The 16,933-nt window shown below is 44.0% G+C and overlaps 1 protein-coding gene across 1 annotated transcript in view; it reads left to right on the top strand.

Annotated features, from left to right (window-relative positions):
- The window catches only part of LOC143295387 (DNA repair endonuclease XPF-like), a 223,768-nt gene that overhangs the window by 89,774 nt on the left and 117,061 nt on the right, over window positions 1–16,933 (top strand). The window contains exon 11 of the mRNA XM_076607056.1: window positions 7,233–7,302. Within this exon, the coding sequence (XP_076463171.1) occupies window positions 7,233–7,302 (70 nt within the window). The remainder of the gene's footprint in view (window positions 1–7,232; window positions 7,303–16,933) is intronic.

Here is a 16,933-nt window from a genome sequence, read left to right as displayed (position 1 = left end):
GAAGTGATGCAGTCAATAACATATTATGAATTAGGTCGGGTCCTACTGCTTTATTCTTGTTTAAATTGAGAATAACTTCTTTCACACACATTGTGGTTAATATTATTTCTTTTAGTTCTGGAATGCGGAAAGGTATATTGGGCAGTTCATCATCCTCGCCTTCCAAAGTGGACTGATCAATGAAAAAGTTGTTGAAAACGTCTGCTTTTTCTTTGTTTGTATGATAAATATTACCGTTGTATAAAATTGGGGGGATTTCATTTGAGTCTATGCCTTTCTTTTTAAGAAATGATTTAACTAGTTTCCACCATTCCTTCTTACCAAAGTTGGATGAAATTGAAACTTTATGCTCTAATTCTGCAGTATAATTGAGTTTCCGTTGTTTTTCTTTTGCTACAACAAAATTACGAAATCGTCTAAATTCTAGCCAATCTTCTGGTTTATTGCTGTGTTTAGCTATGCTATGGAGATGCTTGCGTTCATCTATTAGAAATCTTATTTCGTCTGTCATCCAGGGTACATCGTTGGGGTGGACAGTGATAATTTTAGCTGGCATGCATGTTTTTGCTGCGTCCATTAGAATTTGAGAAAACATCTTAGCACTTTCATCTACAGATCTGTTGCGAATAACATCGTCCCAGTCAACATGACTCAACAAACTGCAAAATTGTTCCACTTCTAATTTACTGTAATTATATATTGTTCTTCTAAAAGACTGCTCTTTCGCTACAGTGTCTCTGATGATGGTGCAAGGAACACTGTGATCACTACATACTGCTGGTAAAACTTCAGTAGATTTTATAATGCTGGGACTTGAGTCATGATCAGATCTAAGCAGGACCTGTGTGCCTCAGTAATTCTTGTTGGTTCACTGATTAGCTGCGTAAGCTGATAACGATTCATGATTGATACTAAGTGAGGTGAAGGTGTACTTAAGATGTCAGTGTTGAAGTCACCCATAATTAAAAATTTTGATGATGTGTTATTGACATTATGTATACTTTCTTCTATCAAATCCCAGTAATTTACATTTGAATTGGGTGGTCTATAAAAAGATCCAATTAGCAAACTAACATTGGTCCAACTTTGTTTCAACCCAAACAGCTTCTAGATGGTCTATGTGGAGGTCTATCCATGCTTTACAATATAAGTTGTTTTTAACATAGATGGCGACACCACCATGTGGATCATTAGGTCTGTCACACCTGACCGGCGGATGAAAATTTATCAAGTGAAGTGAATCATTATTGTCTGAATCTGCAAGCCATGTTTCCGATATTGTAATAATTGTATGCGCGGTGCTCGTTCATGCACGTGCGTGGATGGAAGTGCGTGCTTAGATTTGTCTCTGCACAAGATTCAGCGCTATATAAGTACCATTTTTATTATGATTATTATAATGTCAGATTTGCTATATTCTGCTTCTAATAGCTCTATTTTGTTTTTAATACTTCTTATGTTGACATGCATAACTAAGAGGTCAGTTTTAGTACTTGGTCCAGGATTAATCTCCACATCACATGATAAAAGTAATAGTAAATACTGAATAATGGTTGTATGGTTAGCCTTTTTTCCGCTGGTTTCAGACATATCAGGATAACAATCATGGGACAGGATATTCCTATCAAAACGATCTTTAAAGTATTTACACTCGTAACTATGAATGGTAAAATGCATCATCAAAGAAACTATGATGTTAAGTGGAGCATGCAGGCATGATAATGCAAGAAATTGCATAATATTAGAATCATTAACAAAAGATAGTTTCCTGTTTGCTGTCAAAGCTCTGACATAATAGCACCCAAGCCTAGCGCGGTACGTATTCAGATCAATTGCCATTTAAGTTATTGTACTCTGCAGTAAAGAAAACAGGAAGATGGCCAGGGCTGAATCTGGAAACTCTCCATGTATCTCGAAATGAAAACTAAATGGTTGAAAAAGAGTACAAAAATCCAAAGTTCTAAAGTTGCTACGGAAGCTAGGACGACATACAAACACACCAACAGGTAGAATATATAAAGACATGCTTACTGCATGAGCAATGAATAATATATATATATATATATATATATATATATATATATATAAATGCAAACAACATGACATAACACAAAATTACTCATTACTGAAAAAGAACAATTTCGACAAAAAAAGAGTAAGGTGTACTCCCAAAATATATTAACACAAACCTTCTTGGTTTGACACAATCTCGGTAAAATTAACGTGAAAAACTTGTTTTCACAACATTATTAGAACAGGCGGATGACTGGTGCGAAAGCGCTTTGATTTCTCTCTGCACAAGATTCAGCGCTATATAAATATAATAATCAATTAATTCCCTGGCTGGAAAATGGGTTCACCCTTCTAACGTATCCCCACCACAATTCACCCTTCACCCTCCTTCGCAAACGCACGCACTTCCATCCACGCACGTGCATGAACGAGCACCGCGCATACAAATGCAGTACGTACGCTCCGATTCCGCACAAAAGCTTGCGACTGACATGTGAATTTGTTAACCAGTGAACTAATCAAAGAGATTTGCCCACACACATGCGTCAAACAATCAACAGGTTACATCAGCATGTATTGACAAAAACATCTGGGTGGTGGGAAAAAGCGTATCGATATGAAGTCAGTATCATGACTTACATATGAACACGTCTGGACTTCACATTCTATTCCACTCTCAGCAGCGTTACTTTTTATTATCTTTTTTTATATTATTATTATTTTGGTTATTACTATAATTATTTTTTATTTCTGTATTACATACATATATATACATATACATATTTATATATATATATACATATACATATTTATATATATATATACATATACATATATACATACATGTATGTATTTTACTCCTTTTCGTCCTGACGTGGTGTATTACATTTGAGGGCAGGCACACAGCCGCTACTGTCTTCCACATACTTCTCTTTTCTCATAGATACGTTACATACTGCATATCGTAACAAGAATTTGTATATATACATACACGCAATACATGATTATTACCGCAGCATACAAGCATATAAGTACATTAAACACGCACACATGCACTCGCGCACACACACACACACCGTGCCCTCCCCCACTCCCACCCCCGCCCTCCCACACACACACACACCACACGTGATTTTCATAAATACAAAACGAATCACGGTTTCCACTCATCTGTTTCATCGCAGATATAAGTTACACCGTTCAATACGCGCACGCACGCCTTGTTGTTTCTGCAAATGAATCGTGATAATCCATGTTACTGTCTCAATGACGATGACAGGCACAGACTATACTCATGGTAATAGACACACTACGTATCATATGACACTGGCTGTGAGCAAATATTTCATAAAATCTTTGTTGGTGACTGCACATGCATGTATGTGCTCATGTAGGTAGTGCCTATGTGCGTGTTCATTTTTCTGTGCTGCACACACACACACACACGCGCGCGCGCGCGTGCGCATGCATTCTTTTGACTCCCCTCTCCCCCCCCCCCCCCCTCCACACACACACACGCACACCCCCACACCCCGCCCTTTTTCTTTCCTGTCACTTAATTGATCTGCTCCAGCCAGCTATACAACTGAATTTATGTGAAGATAGATAATGAAGATGAAAAAGATAAATAACAGAGCCTAACGGCTAAAGATGACAGTTTGCTCTTTCCTAGTTCAAATTGATATCAGATCTACTCGGAACCAAAATGCCGCACTTCACGTTTGGTGGTCACACGGAAGGTAGTCTCTCCTCGTTTAACAAAGATCGCCCCGTCGTAAACCCAGGTGTTGTCGATCTTCTTTTGGTGTTTATAGTTGCGAGCCATCCAGGCGATCTCGGCCCTTTCTTTGGTGAGGTCGTGGTTCACGTAGAGACGTGGTGCTGCAGTGCCAGATCCGCCAGGCCGTGAAGTTGATGGTTGTGTGGACCGAGTGAGAAGGGGCCAGTCGGCATTGGGAAACGGCTTCCTGATGTCCACTGTCTGTAGTTTTTTCCTTGACCCCATCAACACAGACTTGTGTCTGTAGGATGTGAACTTAACCAGGATGGGATGGCTTTTGGCATCCCCTTCAGACAACTTATCGTCTGTTAGTTCAACATTCACTTCCCTCAAAATCTTCTTGACAACGTCGTCCGCTGACTCTCCTTTCATCTCGGGCACAGAGCTGATCCTTACGGAATCCCGTCTTCCATACTGCTCTAGTTCGTCCACTCTGTCTTGAGTTTTAGGATCTCCCGGTCCTTGGCTTCGACAGTGGTGTGCAGTTCCTTGATCATCGATTGTAAGCAACGTATCTCACTGCGGAGTGGACCTAAGACCTGTGCTGTGACTGCTTTGGAGATCATTTCCAATATATTGGGATCTCCAAGTGCCGCCTTGAGCTCCTCTATGTGGGAAGTACCCTTGTGATCTGCTCTGGCACAGCTCAGATTGTCTTGGAGTGTGCTCGACAGAAGGTCACTGTCGATGATCGTTTCATCATTTTCAAGATTGGCCACACTGGCGTCAGACACGAAACAAGACCGTTTCTCACTATCATCTTGTAGAGGGGATGAAGCAGGACGTTTGTCTCTCTTCTGTTCAGCCATGTTTACTCAAATATCAGTGAACAAAGTATAAAGTATAATTAACTGCAATAACTGTGATAATCAGCAACAACAAAAAAGAGCAATCACTAGTACTTGGATGTTACAGAAATGCTACGAGTAATACAACACAGCACAGCACTTTTGTTTACAGACATCTCGTGTTAAGCTGAACCAAAATAAGGTAGGCTAAGCTTTCATGTCATGACAGGATGGCAACATCTACTTTTTTGTGAACCCCTGTGAGATCTGTTTGAAGCCCGTGACTTGACAAACACACACACACAGCAAGCTGTCCAATATCTGGGACAGAATGATCAGTGGGAATATCACACCAGTTACGGATGAAAAAAAATCACGGACAGAACATACCAGAACATACCAGCTCGTGCAACTTTAAACAGCAGAAAACAAGACGATGAGAACAGAATCAGCATGACACAGCGATTTATGTTTTGAAATGATCGAAAATTTGAAAAGATCGGTTCTTCATCAGTCAATTGCAGAGCAACCTGTAGGTACTAACCTCATTTGTCACCCTACCATGATAGATCAAACACTATGCACTTCACTGTAACTTAATCATAACTCAATTCATGCTGCAAAATATCAAACTCGTCAAACATTTTGGGAGCACACACACACACCTGTTATCACACAGCCGCCATCTTGTCCAATTCCTCTTGCTCTGTCTAGCTGTAATAATTCTAACTTCTGTTTTAAATGTAAAAATTCAGTTTGAATAGCTTCATTTGTTGGGTCATTCATTAACTGTGTTTCTTTTTGCTTGATTTGCAAATGTAGATTATGTTCTTCGTTTCTTTTTTTACATGCTAATTCTTTCCCAAACTCTATACAGAAATTTATCTCGACCTTGCATAGTTCCCATTTATCTATATATGCTTTATTTTCCATGTTCTTTTCCATAAATCTGTCATTTAGAGTATTCATTTTGTTAACAAAATCAATAATCTTTAGAAAACTATTGTTGAATCTCCCGGAGATATTGGTAATCTCAGAAATGTTTGTCATGGAAAAGGTCCAACAACGCTGCTGAGTCACTTCGGTGGTGTTCGTAGTGCCTGTTCTGATTTAACATACTTAGGACACTACTTACCAAGCCCCCTACTGACAACAATAATGGCTTTGGGTTCGAATCTTGGTAACGGTGCCTGGTGGGTTAAAGGATAGAGATTTTTCCAATCTCTCAGGTCAACATTTTGTGCAGACCTGCTAGTGCTTGAACCCCCCACATGTGTGTATACAAGCAGAAGATCAAATATGTATGTTAAAGATCCTGTAATTCACCATGTCAGTGTTCGGTGGGTTATGGAAACAAAAACATACCCAGCATGCACACCCCTAAAAATGGAGTATGGCTGCATATATGGCGAGGTAAATGAACAAAACTATCATACACATAAAATGTTACATGTCCGTATGAGTGTGCATGTGTGTGTAACCGAAACCTTATTGAATGACACAGGAAACAAATGGCGAGTGCCCAAATTAAAATTAAAATGAAACTGGTGTCTAACTTCTTGTCACAGTTAATGTTTTTTTCATTCTTTTGCTTAACGTCTATCCACATTTGTGATTTTAGACGAAAATCCATCATCTCCCCCACCCCACCCATGCCTTAAATTATCACTACTCTCCTCAATTAGCATTAAAATCCTCTCTCCTCAATGAGCATTTTAAAAAAAGAAAAAAAAGAATATAAACAAAATAAACTAAACAAACCAGTCAGCCAGTAGAATTACAACAAAGAGCCAGTTGGGCTCCAAGTTAAACTCTGAACTATTTCAAACACATGTTGATTATATCATATAAGACATTTCTAATGGAAGCAGATGGAACTGCAGATTTTGTAAATGACACAGGTAAATATTGTCAGACTAGGCAAAACACATATTTGTCAAAATACTTTTCTTCTTCGGTGCACTGCCAACTGCAGTGTGTAAGGAGACAGCATTTTGAAGTGTCTTTTTTGTTGAAAGTGGAGGGCAGGAAAAGGGGCACACACTGTGGAATTTACTGAAAACTAAATACATGGACAATGTATGTTCACTCTTCTCACCACTGGCAGTTATCAGTTGATACTGTCGCTTTGGTGGTGTTTTTTGTTTTTTTTTAACCTTGGTATGGGTGTCACCTTCATATAGGAATGGTGTAACAAGCTTTTTTGTTTTGTTTTTATATTCTCTTTTTAATGTATATGTTACAAGCTTCATTTGGTAAAAGAAAAAAAAAGTTTTGTGTGAGTGCTGGTCTTGTTTGTTAGTTTGTTAGAGAATTTTTCTTGCTGTCATCTTTGTGTGTTTATGTCTTTGTGTGTTAATGTCTCTGTGTGTCTGCGTGTTATGGTGTTTAACCTTGAGGTGATTTAAACCAATCTAAATATCTAATATTTTCATATTTAAAAGAAATTAAGGCACACACATGTGCATGCATGCATGAACATGTGCACATACATACACACACACGCACACAGAAACGTGTAACAGAAGGAATAGAGGTGAGAACTGCATGAGTTCAGTATTAGGTGTGTAAACACTGGCCACATTTGTACAGGTGGTTGTGAAGTGATTTGTATTCAGTTCATGATGCTTTATTTATTTTGTTTCCTTCAGGACAAATGAGAAAGCCTTTGGACAGAACACTGGCTGGTTATTTCTGGATGCTGCTGACAGTCTGTTTGTGGTGAGATTTGGTCACATGCTCTTCTTGTTTGTCCTGGTCTTAAGGTTAAATCATTTACATCCAACTGACATGGTGACGCAAGTCTTTTGTTAGATTACTGAATTGCAGAATTAAAAATCAGCTATGAACTGTCTGTCTAGTTTTCAGTTATTTCTGGCACTGCCCCAAGATAATGTTACAGATACCCCACCACACATTGACACACAAATACAGAAATCAGTTCCCCCAGAACAAATGAGCATGGTCATATCAGACGTGGCAGACATGCATTTCAAGGGTTAAAACTTGGATGAGCAGAAACAAACTGAAGCTGAATGACAAGAAAATTGAAGCACTGCTGATCAAGTCAAAAAGATCATCTTTCCAAGATGCAGCACCCATTTCTATCCATGTAGGTCAGACTAACATTCACTTTTGCAAATCACGCGAAAATCTTGTTGTCACTTTCTCTTGTGATATGTCCATGGACAAACATGTTTCCAATGTCTTTAAGTCAACATACATGGTACTCCACCACATTGCTTCCATTCATCACTTCCAGTCTGCTGACGCAACGAAAACTCTCATTTGTGCTTTTGTCTTCTCAAAACTGGATTATTGTAAATCTCTGCTTGCTGGGTCCCCACAGTGCACTATTTATAAACTCCAGAAAGTTCAAACTCAGCTGCCCTTCTAGTACTGAAAGGCCCTAAAAATTACCATGTTGGCCTCTGAAACAACTCTACTGGTGGCTGATACAGTCCAGGATTGAGTATAAACTCTCCACACATTGCTTTCATTCTTTCTTTGGTTCTTCACCTTCACCGTCACAGTTGCGAAGTGGCACTTCTTAGAAAAGTGAATGATTTGCTTTCGGGATTTGATGAGGATAAGATATCTGTTCTTGCTCTCTTAGATTTGTCAGCAGCTTTTGACACTATCGACCACTCTGTCCTCTTGAACAGACTTAAAACTTTCTTTGGTATTCGTGACACTGCACTAGCATGGATCACATCCTACCTGTAAGATCATACACAGAAAGTGTGTGTAAATGGTAGATACTCTAGAATATCTGCCTTAAAATATGGTGTCCCACAGGGGTCCATCCTAGGTCCTGTTCTTTTCATGCTGTATGCGGCTCCTGTGTCGGATGTCATCAGTCATCATGCGATGTCGCATGAGAGCTTTGCTGATGACACACAACTTTATCAGTCGGCTTCCATAGCTGAATTTGATGCACTGGTGACTCAAACACAGGAGTGCATTGCTGGCCTAAAGAACTGGATGACTCTCAACAAGCTGCAACTAAATGATGATAAGACTGAATTTATGATAACCTGTCCAAAGAAGTTTTGTCAACATCCTTCCTTTCCTGACTGTTCTGATCAATAGCACACCTGTTTCACTTTCTCCTTCTGTTCGCAGTCTTGGTGTAATCCTAGACCAGTCTCTTTCCTTCCAACAGCACATTTCGAATATCTGTAAAGTTGCCTATTTGGAACTGTGTAGAATCAGCTCTATCCGCCACTATCTCTCAACCAATGCAGCCAAGACACTTGCATGCTCTCTGGTTCTCTCAAGATTGGATTACTGCAACTCTCTTTTGGCTGGCCTTCCCAAATATCTGTTAGACTCCAGTGAATTCAGAATAACACTGCCAGACTCATTTGCAGAGCTTCTAAATTTGACCATGTTTCTCTCCTTCAGTCTCTCTACTGGTTGCCTGTTTCTGATCGAATAGACCATAAGCTATCCACTCTGACCTTTTCTGCAGTCAACGGATCTGGCCCCAAGTATCTTTCTGAACTCCTCCATATCTATACCCCGTCTCGCCAGCTCCGTTCTTCCTCTGATACTTGACTTCTCAGGATACCTCACGTCAAAAGTAAGACCTATGGACACAGATCATTTTCTTTTCAATCGCCAAAGACGTGGAACAAGCTCCCTGATAACCTCTGTCATTCTGATTCCCTCGCATCTTTTAAATCTCGTCTCAAAACTCACCTTTTCTCTCAGCAATAAGTTCAATTGTGGCAGGTCCACTTCCTTTGCGTTAGTTGTGCTTGACTATGTGTGTATACATTTGTATGTGAACATAACTACATGCATGTATATGAATGTGTATTGTGTGTGCGTGTGTTTATGTAAGTTTGTGCCTGCCTATGTGTGTGTATGTGTTAGGGTAGCTGTTAGATACACATGTATGTTAAAATGTATGTATGCAGTGTGTGTGTGTGTGTGTGTGTAGTCACATTTTGGTGTGTGTATGTAACATTGATGTAATGTTTTATGTTAACAAAAGCGTTTTTGTAAAGCACCTAGAGCAGATTTCTGGATGGTGTGCTATATAAGTATCCATTATTATTATTATTATTATTATTATTCTTTCTGATATCCTCACTCTTTACACTCCAACATGACAACTATGTTCATCATCAGACAGTTGCGTTCTCCAGATTCTCTGAAAGTCCATCATTGCTTGCAATTTCTCTCACTTTCAGAGTAATTGTGGGATTGTGAGAAATCATGGGCATTCCCCTCCCACGTTTTCTCTCAATTGCAAGAAATAATGGGGTGCATCCTGATGATTTCTCACAATGTGTGAGAAAGTGTGGGAAATCCCCCTTATTTTTATCAAAAAATATTTCCTTTATCATCAGAGTTAGTTTCTTGTCTTTTCCTGATGCAAATCCTAAGAGAAAAATGAGAGAGGAAAAGAAAAGAGAAAGAGGGGGTGACAACAACAACAATAATGATAATGACTGTGTTTTTGTGAAGACATCAAGAGTAATGACACTGAAACACATTTATTGTATTTCACATAAGATGGATCACTGCAACGAATCAACTTCAAATTCAACATCGGAATCAAGAACAAACAACGAAATTAAGGCAATGTGTTTAACTCATACTTTGATATGATATAATATAATACATTATGATATGATATGATATAATAAGACTTGAACTGAATATGAACTGAACTGAAGATTTGAACTGAGGGATGTCCGGAATAACATCCAAATGATTCAACTCTCTACATAATTGTGATTGAAAAAAAAAAATGCTTCTCAATGCTTTACCCTCACATAGGGAGTGTGAAAACTGGACCAAATAGTTTTGATGTTTGTTATGTTGCAACCTTTTCGGTTGCATTTATTTAGAACGCTCTTCATTTCATACTTATTCATTCGTTCATCTGTTTGTGTCAGCATCCTTTTGCATCCAAGATTGCACTGAAAATAGATTATCAGTTTCGTAGCACACACGGCCTTGACAAGTGGGATCAACGTCTTGTCGGTCAGGTTGAGCTCCTCGACCAGTATTGCCAGTCAGTCCACAAATCGGGCCTCTGTCAACCCACAAGTGACCTCCATGGTCACAACGGCCTCCTTGTCAGGACCAATGGCTGCCGAGTCGCCCCGCTCAGCCTGGGGGAGCCTGCAGTTCACACCTACCCAGCCCTCGGTCCTACAGGGAGATGAGTGGGTGTTTGTCCCCTCACAGCACTCATGGGTCCCTCTTGCATCTAGGATGCCCTCACTGAGAAGATGTGGCACCCACCATCCCAAGTGTGGTTGGACCTATGGTCCACACTCTCCCTGCCCGCTTCAATAGCTATGGCCATGGTCCCTGCTCGGGATCGTCCCAGCTCGTTCTGCTGGGCTGACCACAGCTCACAGGACGCCCCAGTGGGTACATCCACTTGGGATGGCACCCAGCAGGGGATGGACTGGGAGCAAGAGTGGGAGCCTCTGTCTTCAGAGGAGGACGAACAAGCGGATGAGCACTCTTCGCCCCCATCCCAGGGGGACAGATTGAGCCCACACCTCCCTAGGGACCAGCCTGAACCAAACTTGGACTTAGCCGAGCTCGAACTGACCCTCCCCAATCAGGTCACGTATGCTGAATCAGTCCCTCAGGCTACATTGTCACCCTTGGCCCTCCTTAGGCAATGTGACTCTAACTGCAGAACCACCAGATGACTCAGAGTGCCAGAAATGGCGCAAAAATGGTTTAATAAGCCAGCCCGCAGGGGTGCTGCTTCCATCCCTCCTCCAGGCATGGAGTCCCCAGGCAAGTTCCTTAAAGATTCCTCCAAAGGCGGGGTGTGCACCTTGTACACACTGGACCACCCTGCCTACAGGAAGCGGAGCCATCCGCGCAGAACAGGATGTTAGTCTCACAGCTCAGCACCTTCCCCACTTCAGCTAATCTATCCTTTAAAACGTTAGCAGAGTGGGACAGATTGGCCCGCCGCTGCCTCCTCAAGGTTTCCACGGCTTATACCTTCTTTGATGTGTTCCTCCACAGGGCCAGTGAGCTGTGGGAACAGCGTCCGGTTAATCAGGACATGGGGTCGCCTTCCTCTGTCCCTCAGGGCCTCTTCACCGACCAGACGTTAAATACTTTTGGCAGTAGGGTAGCCTCTGGTCTCACAGCAGCTGCAGACACAGCTACTGGCCTTCACTTCAGTACTGTGCTGGTTCAGCGTGATGCCATTCTCTGCCTCTCTAACATTCCAGTAGAGGAGAGGGCTGCATTGCGGTCCATCCCGGCGCTGCAGCACTCCCTCTTCGGCCAGTATGTGCCCCATTTTGTCAGCCACAGGGCAGAGACGAACAGGGAGGTGGCTTCATATTTAGCCCACACCTCCAGGGGCGCCAGGGTTCGCTGCCATTGAAGAGGCTGGCCACCAGGGCCCCTCCATATGCCACGCCACCTAAGTCGCAGCGGCGTGCACAGAGGAATAAACCACCTCATGTTCGTCCAAGCCAACTGGCCATGCCCAAGGCCAGAAGGCAGCACCCCCAATGACTGGGCTCCGATTCAGCACCACCAGTCGTCCAGCCCCTCCAAGTAAGAAACTTGTCCCGGCATGCATCAGTGGCGTGCTCTGGGACTCAGTGACTGGGTTGTGGCGGTGCTAGAGTCGGCGTACATGCTGCCTTGGGTGGAGGACAGCCCCCCTCTAAGATCCACTCCTCCTCCTTATGTGCCCAGCTCAGTAGAGCAGGAGAGCATCTTAGAGACAGAGATATCACACCTACTCCTCACAGGGGCGATATCTCAACTCTCGGACCAAGGCCCCGGTTTCTACGGCCGGTTGTTCGCGATTCCAAAGGTCTCAGGAGGGTGGAGACCAGTCTTGGACTTGTCCCCCCTCAACAAATTCCTCCCCAAAATCAAATTCAAGATGGACACACAGGCGCAGATTCGAGAGACCATTCAACAGGGCGATTGGGCTACCTCTATCGATCTGAAAGATGCTTATTTTCATATCCTCATCCATCCGGCGTCCCATCGGTACCTGAGGTTCCTGTGGAGGGACAAGGTGTTCCAGTTCTCGGCCCTCCTATTTGGTCTGTCCCTTGCCCCTTTCCTGTTTACCAAGGTGTTGCGGGAACCAGGAGAAATGTGATCTGTCCCCAAGTCAGTCCTTTGACTTCTTAGGGATGAGATTCGACACGCGGTCCATGATAGTCTCTCCGATGCCAGATCGCTGTGACCGTCTGGCAGGCCTCCTCAGCCACTTGCGCCATTCCTCCCGAGCAACAGGGTGGACACTTTCATCTCTCTTTGGCATGATGGAGTCCATGGCACCTCTCATTCCCCTGGACAGGGTTCTCAAGTGCCCTCTTCAGATGGCACTGAGGCTACGGTGGTCCCAGAGAACCCAACCATGGGATACCCAGATATGTCTGGGTGAGTGGTTCCTCAAGGTGACGTCAGAGTGGCTGACCACCTCTCTTAGGACACGGGGGTGCTTACAGCCCCACCTACTCTTCAGGTGGCACTCTTCACAGACACCTCCCACATGGACTCACTCCATGCAGCAGGGACTTGGTCCCTGGAGGAGCGCCTATGCCACATCAATGTTCTGGCACTGGAGGCAGTTCGCAGGGCTCTCCTGCACTTCATGGGGGAGGCCACTGGCAAGACCATCCGCTTGTTCATGGACAACAGGATGGTCACATGTTATGTGAACAAGAGGGGGTCTGGGGGGGTGCATTCGGCAGACCTCTCCCTGCAGACTGAGGCTCTCCTCCATTCGTGCCACATCAAGGGCATTGCACTTTCAGCGAGACACATAGCAGAAAAAGCCAACTTCTTGGCAGATGCACACAGCAGATCGAAGAGTGTCATCTACACAGAGTGGACCCTGGACAAGGACACCCTTCAGGGGATGTGGGAGCAGTGGTTTTGACCAATGGTGGACATCTTTGCCACAAAGTTCAGCAAGAGACTTCCCACTTATGTCTCTCCGGTTGCTGACCTGGAAGCGTGGTCAGTGGATGCTCTGTCTCTGGACTGGAGCAGTCTGATTGCCTATGCGTTTCCGCCTTTTCCAATTCTGTCCAAGGCAATCCAGAAAGCCAGATTGGAATGCCTGCAGCTGATTCTCATTGCGCCGAAATGGCCAGCCCAGCCCTAGTATCCGGACCTTCAGTCCCTGACACATGTTCACCCCTTGAACTCAAAACCTAACCTCATCTGCTGAGGCAACCTCATGGGGGATTCCTCATTCCAATCCTCAAATGCTGCACCTGCACGCGTGGCTGCTATGCGGTTGGAACTGTCAGCACCACCATTGAAGTCTTCGACCCCTCTGTTGGCCTCTGTGGCGGCGGTGCTTACCAAGGAGGGCACCTCCTCTAACCTCCTCTCCATAGTTTCCAAAGCAAGGAGGGTGGGAACTGAGGCTTTGTATGACTTTCGCTGGAAGAAATGGTTGCGGCGGTGTATGGCTCAGGACGTTCCCCCTACTAACCCAATGAGCATGCAGCTGGCCAACTTTCTGGCTTACTGCTCCTCGTTTCTCAACCTGTCTGCTAGTTCTGTGAGAAGGTACAGGTCTGCCATCTGTACCACAATCAAACAGCTAGTTGGTCCTGCCTTTGAAGCGGATTTCCTGCTCTGAGAGGTGGCTAGCGGCGCCTCTCTGAAGGAAGCTAGAAACCTCAGGAGAGTGCCCCTGTGGGACTTGTTCCTGGTGCTGGATTTCATTCGAAAGCAACCCATCAAGCCTTTGGTATTATTTCTTTCAACTTACTCACCCTCAAGACCAGTTTCCTTCTGTTGCTGGCCACGGGCCGTCGTAGAAGCGAGATTCATGGTCTTAGTGGAATGCCACAAGATCTGGCCTTCCACAGAGATGGTTCCATCACCCTCCGGTTCCTTCCAGATTTCCTGGCTAAGAACCAAGACCCCAAGGTCCCTTCCCCCTCTTTGAGGGTCAGACCTTTGTCTGATATTCTTGCCCAAGATGATGATGATAGGCATCTCTACCCTGTTCGGTGTCTCAAATACTATTGGGATAGGTCTCGCCACAGGCGTTCTTCTCAGAGACGTCTTCTCATCTCCTTCATTGAGAATTACAAGAAAGACATCGCTGCAGGCACCATTTCCCACTGGGTTTCCCAAGTCATTCTTAGAGCCTACTCTCATTCTCACAGGGATATCAGCTGTCTTAATCCCAGAGCACACGAAGTGCTGGCCATAGCTACTTCGGCTGCTTTCCAGCACTCAGTGCCACTGCAGCATGTCTTGGAGGCAGCCTTCTGGTGGTCTGAGAATCCCTTCATCAACTTCTACCTCAGGGATTTCTGTATGACCAGGGCTGATGGTTCCAAGGGGATTTCCTTTGTCGCAGCTAACACTGCTGTCTTGGTTACAAGGGCTCCCCATACGAACCAGTAGGCGTTGCCCTCCTCCATTTGCTTTAAATTCTGCATCAGTTTGACATGGTACAGTATATGACACCAGAAGGAGGAGTTTGTATTATACTTCATGTTTGTGAACACAGCTTTGTGTGTTTTTCATTATAGTAGAAACACAATTTGTGAATCTTGGGCCAAAGTTTAAAATCTAAGGCCCAGTAGCACTGACCAGCTGCATCTGCAAACTGATAGAGAAGATGGTCAACGGTAGACTGATGTGGAAACTAGAGACCGATAGCCTTCTGGCAAAAGAACAGTGCGGTTTCCCCAAGCATCGATCTACCGTTGACCATCTGGTTCGTCTGGAAACCACTACAAGGAATGCCTTTGTCAACAAACAGCATGTGGTGGCCATATTTTTTAACTTAGAGAAAGCTTATGATACCACCTGGAAATTTGGAATCCTCTCAGACCTGCACAAGCTCGGCTTCCGAGGACACCTGCCCCAGTTTATCCACAACTTCTTGCAAAACAGACAATTCCAGGTGAGGGTCGGCACCACCCTGTCCGACATTCATGAGCAGGAGCTGGGTGTTCCGCAGTGGAGCATTATGTCGCCGGCTCTCTTCAGCATCAAAATAAACGACATCGTCCAGTCAGTTCAGAATGGATCGGACAGCTCGCTGTTTGTGGACAATTTCGCCCTGTATGCAACTGGCAGCACGTATGCCAGCATCCAGCGACGGCTTCAGCTCTGCATGGACAAAATTCAGTGTTGGGCAGAGGAGAATGGTTTCACCTTTTCGTCCTGTAAAACTGAGTGTATTCATTTTCATAAGTTTCGCCAATTCTATCTGGACCCTGAAATCCAAATTTCTCCAGTTGGAGATAATAAAGTTATTCTTATCTTATCTTATCTTATCCGTCTGGGAAAATCCACCATCCCGGCGGTCAAGAAAGCCAAATTTTTAGGGGTCGTTTTTGATCAGAAGCTGAACTTCCTCAGCCATATCAAACAGCTGAAAATATCTTGTCAAAAAGCCCTGAACATCATCCGAGTTGTGGCACACATGGACTGGGGTGCTGACAAGAGAACTCTTGCACCTCTACAGAGCCCTGGTCCGATCCAAACTGGATTACGGATGTGAAGTATATGGCTCGGCCAGACCGTCTTACCTGAAACTGCTGGACCCTATACACCACCAAGGGCTCCGTCTCAGCTTGGGCGCATTCCACACCACCCCTGTGCACAGCCTGTATGTAGAGATGGGGGAACTGCCTCTCTCCAACCGCAGATTGAAGCTGACCCTAAACTATTACTTGAAACTGTTTTCTGAACCCACAGACCCTGCATACGATGTTGTATTCAACAACCCCTTTAACAAGAAATTTAAAGACAACCCAAACTGCATCCCTCCTCTTGGACTCTGCATTCAGCCGCACATAGAAAATGCCAATCTGGATGTCGGTGGCATCTCAGACTTCTCCAAGTCCCCCGATAGCCCACCATGGACCTTTAAAACACCTGAGGTCGATCTGGCCTCGTACCATAAAGACTCCACCAGTTCACTGGCCTACAGAACTTACTTTTCAGAACTCTGCCACAAATTTCCCACTTTCCAAAGAATCTTCACTGACGGTTCCAAGTCAGAGGACGGAGTCGCTGCATCTGCAATCTGTCCCGCCTTTCCTGACCAGCCCTCAGCGGAACACATCCTGTCTGACAGCTCAGTGTACACTGCGGAACTGACTGCACTGGTTCTGGCGGTAAAAATGGTTCTCTCTTCAAAACAAAAGAGATTCATGATCTTTTCCGACTCCTTGTCAGCCCTGGAGGCGATCGCCTGCAGGAATCTCACTCATCCCAAACTGCTGGAATTTTACGAAGCTTTTACTCTTGTAACGAAGAAAGGATACAAGGTTGTGTTGGCCTGGGTTCCTGGACATGTTGGCATTCGTGGTAACGAAAGGGCAGACCAGTTGGCTAAGAT

This window comes from Babylonia areolata, chromosome 20 (assembly GCF_041734735.1).
Source record: "Babylonia areolata isolate BAREFJ2019XMU chromosome 20, ASM4173473v1, whole genome shotgun sequence".
NCBI classification, from domain to species: domain Eukaryota; kingdom Metazoa; phylum Mollusca; class Gastropoda; order Neogastropoda; family Buccinidae; genus Babylonia; species Babylonia areolata.
This window is presented reverse-complemented; position numbering and strand designations above follow the sequence as displayed.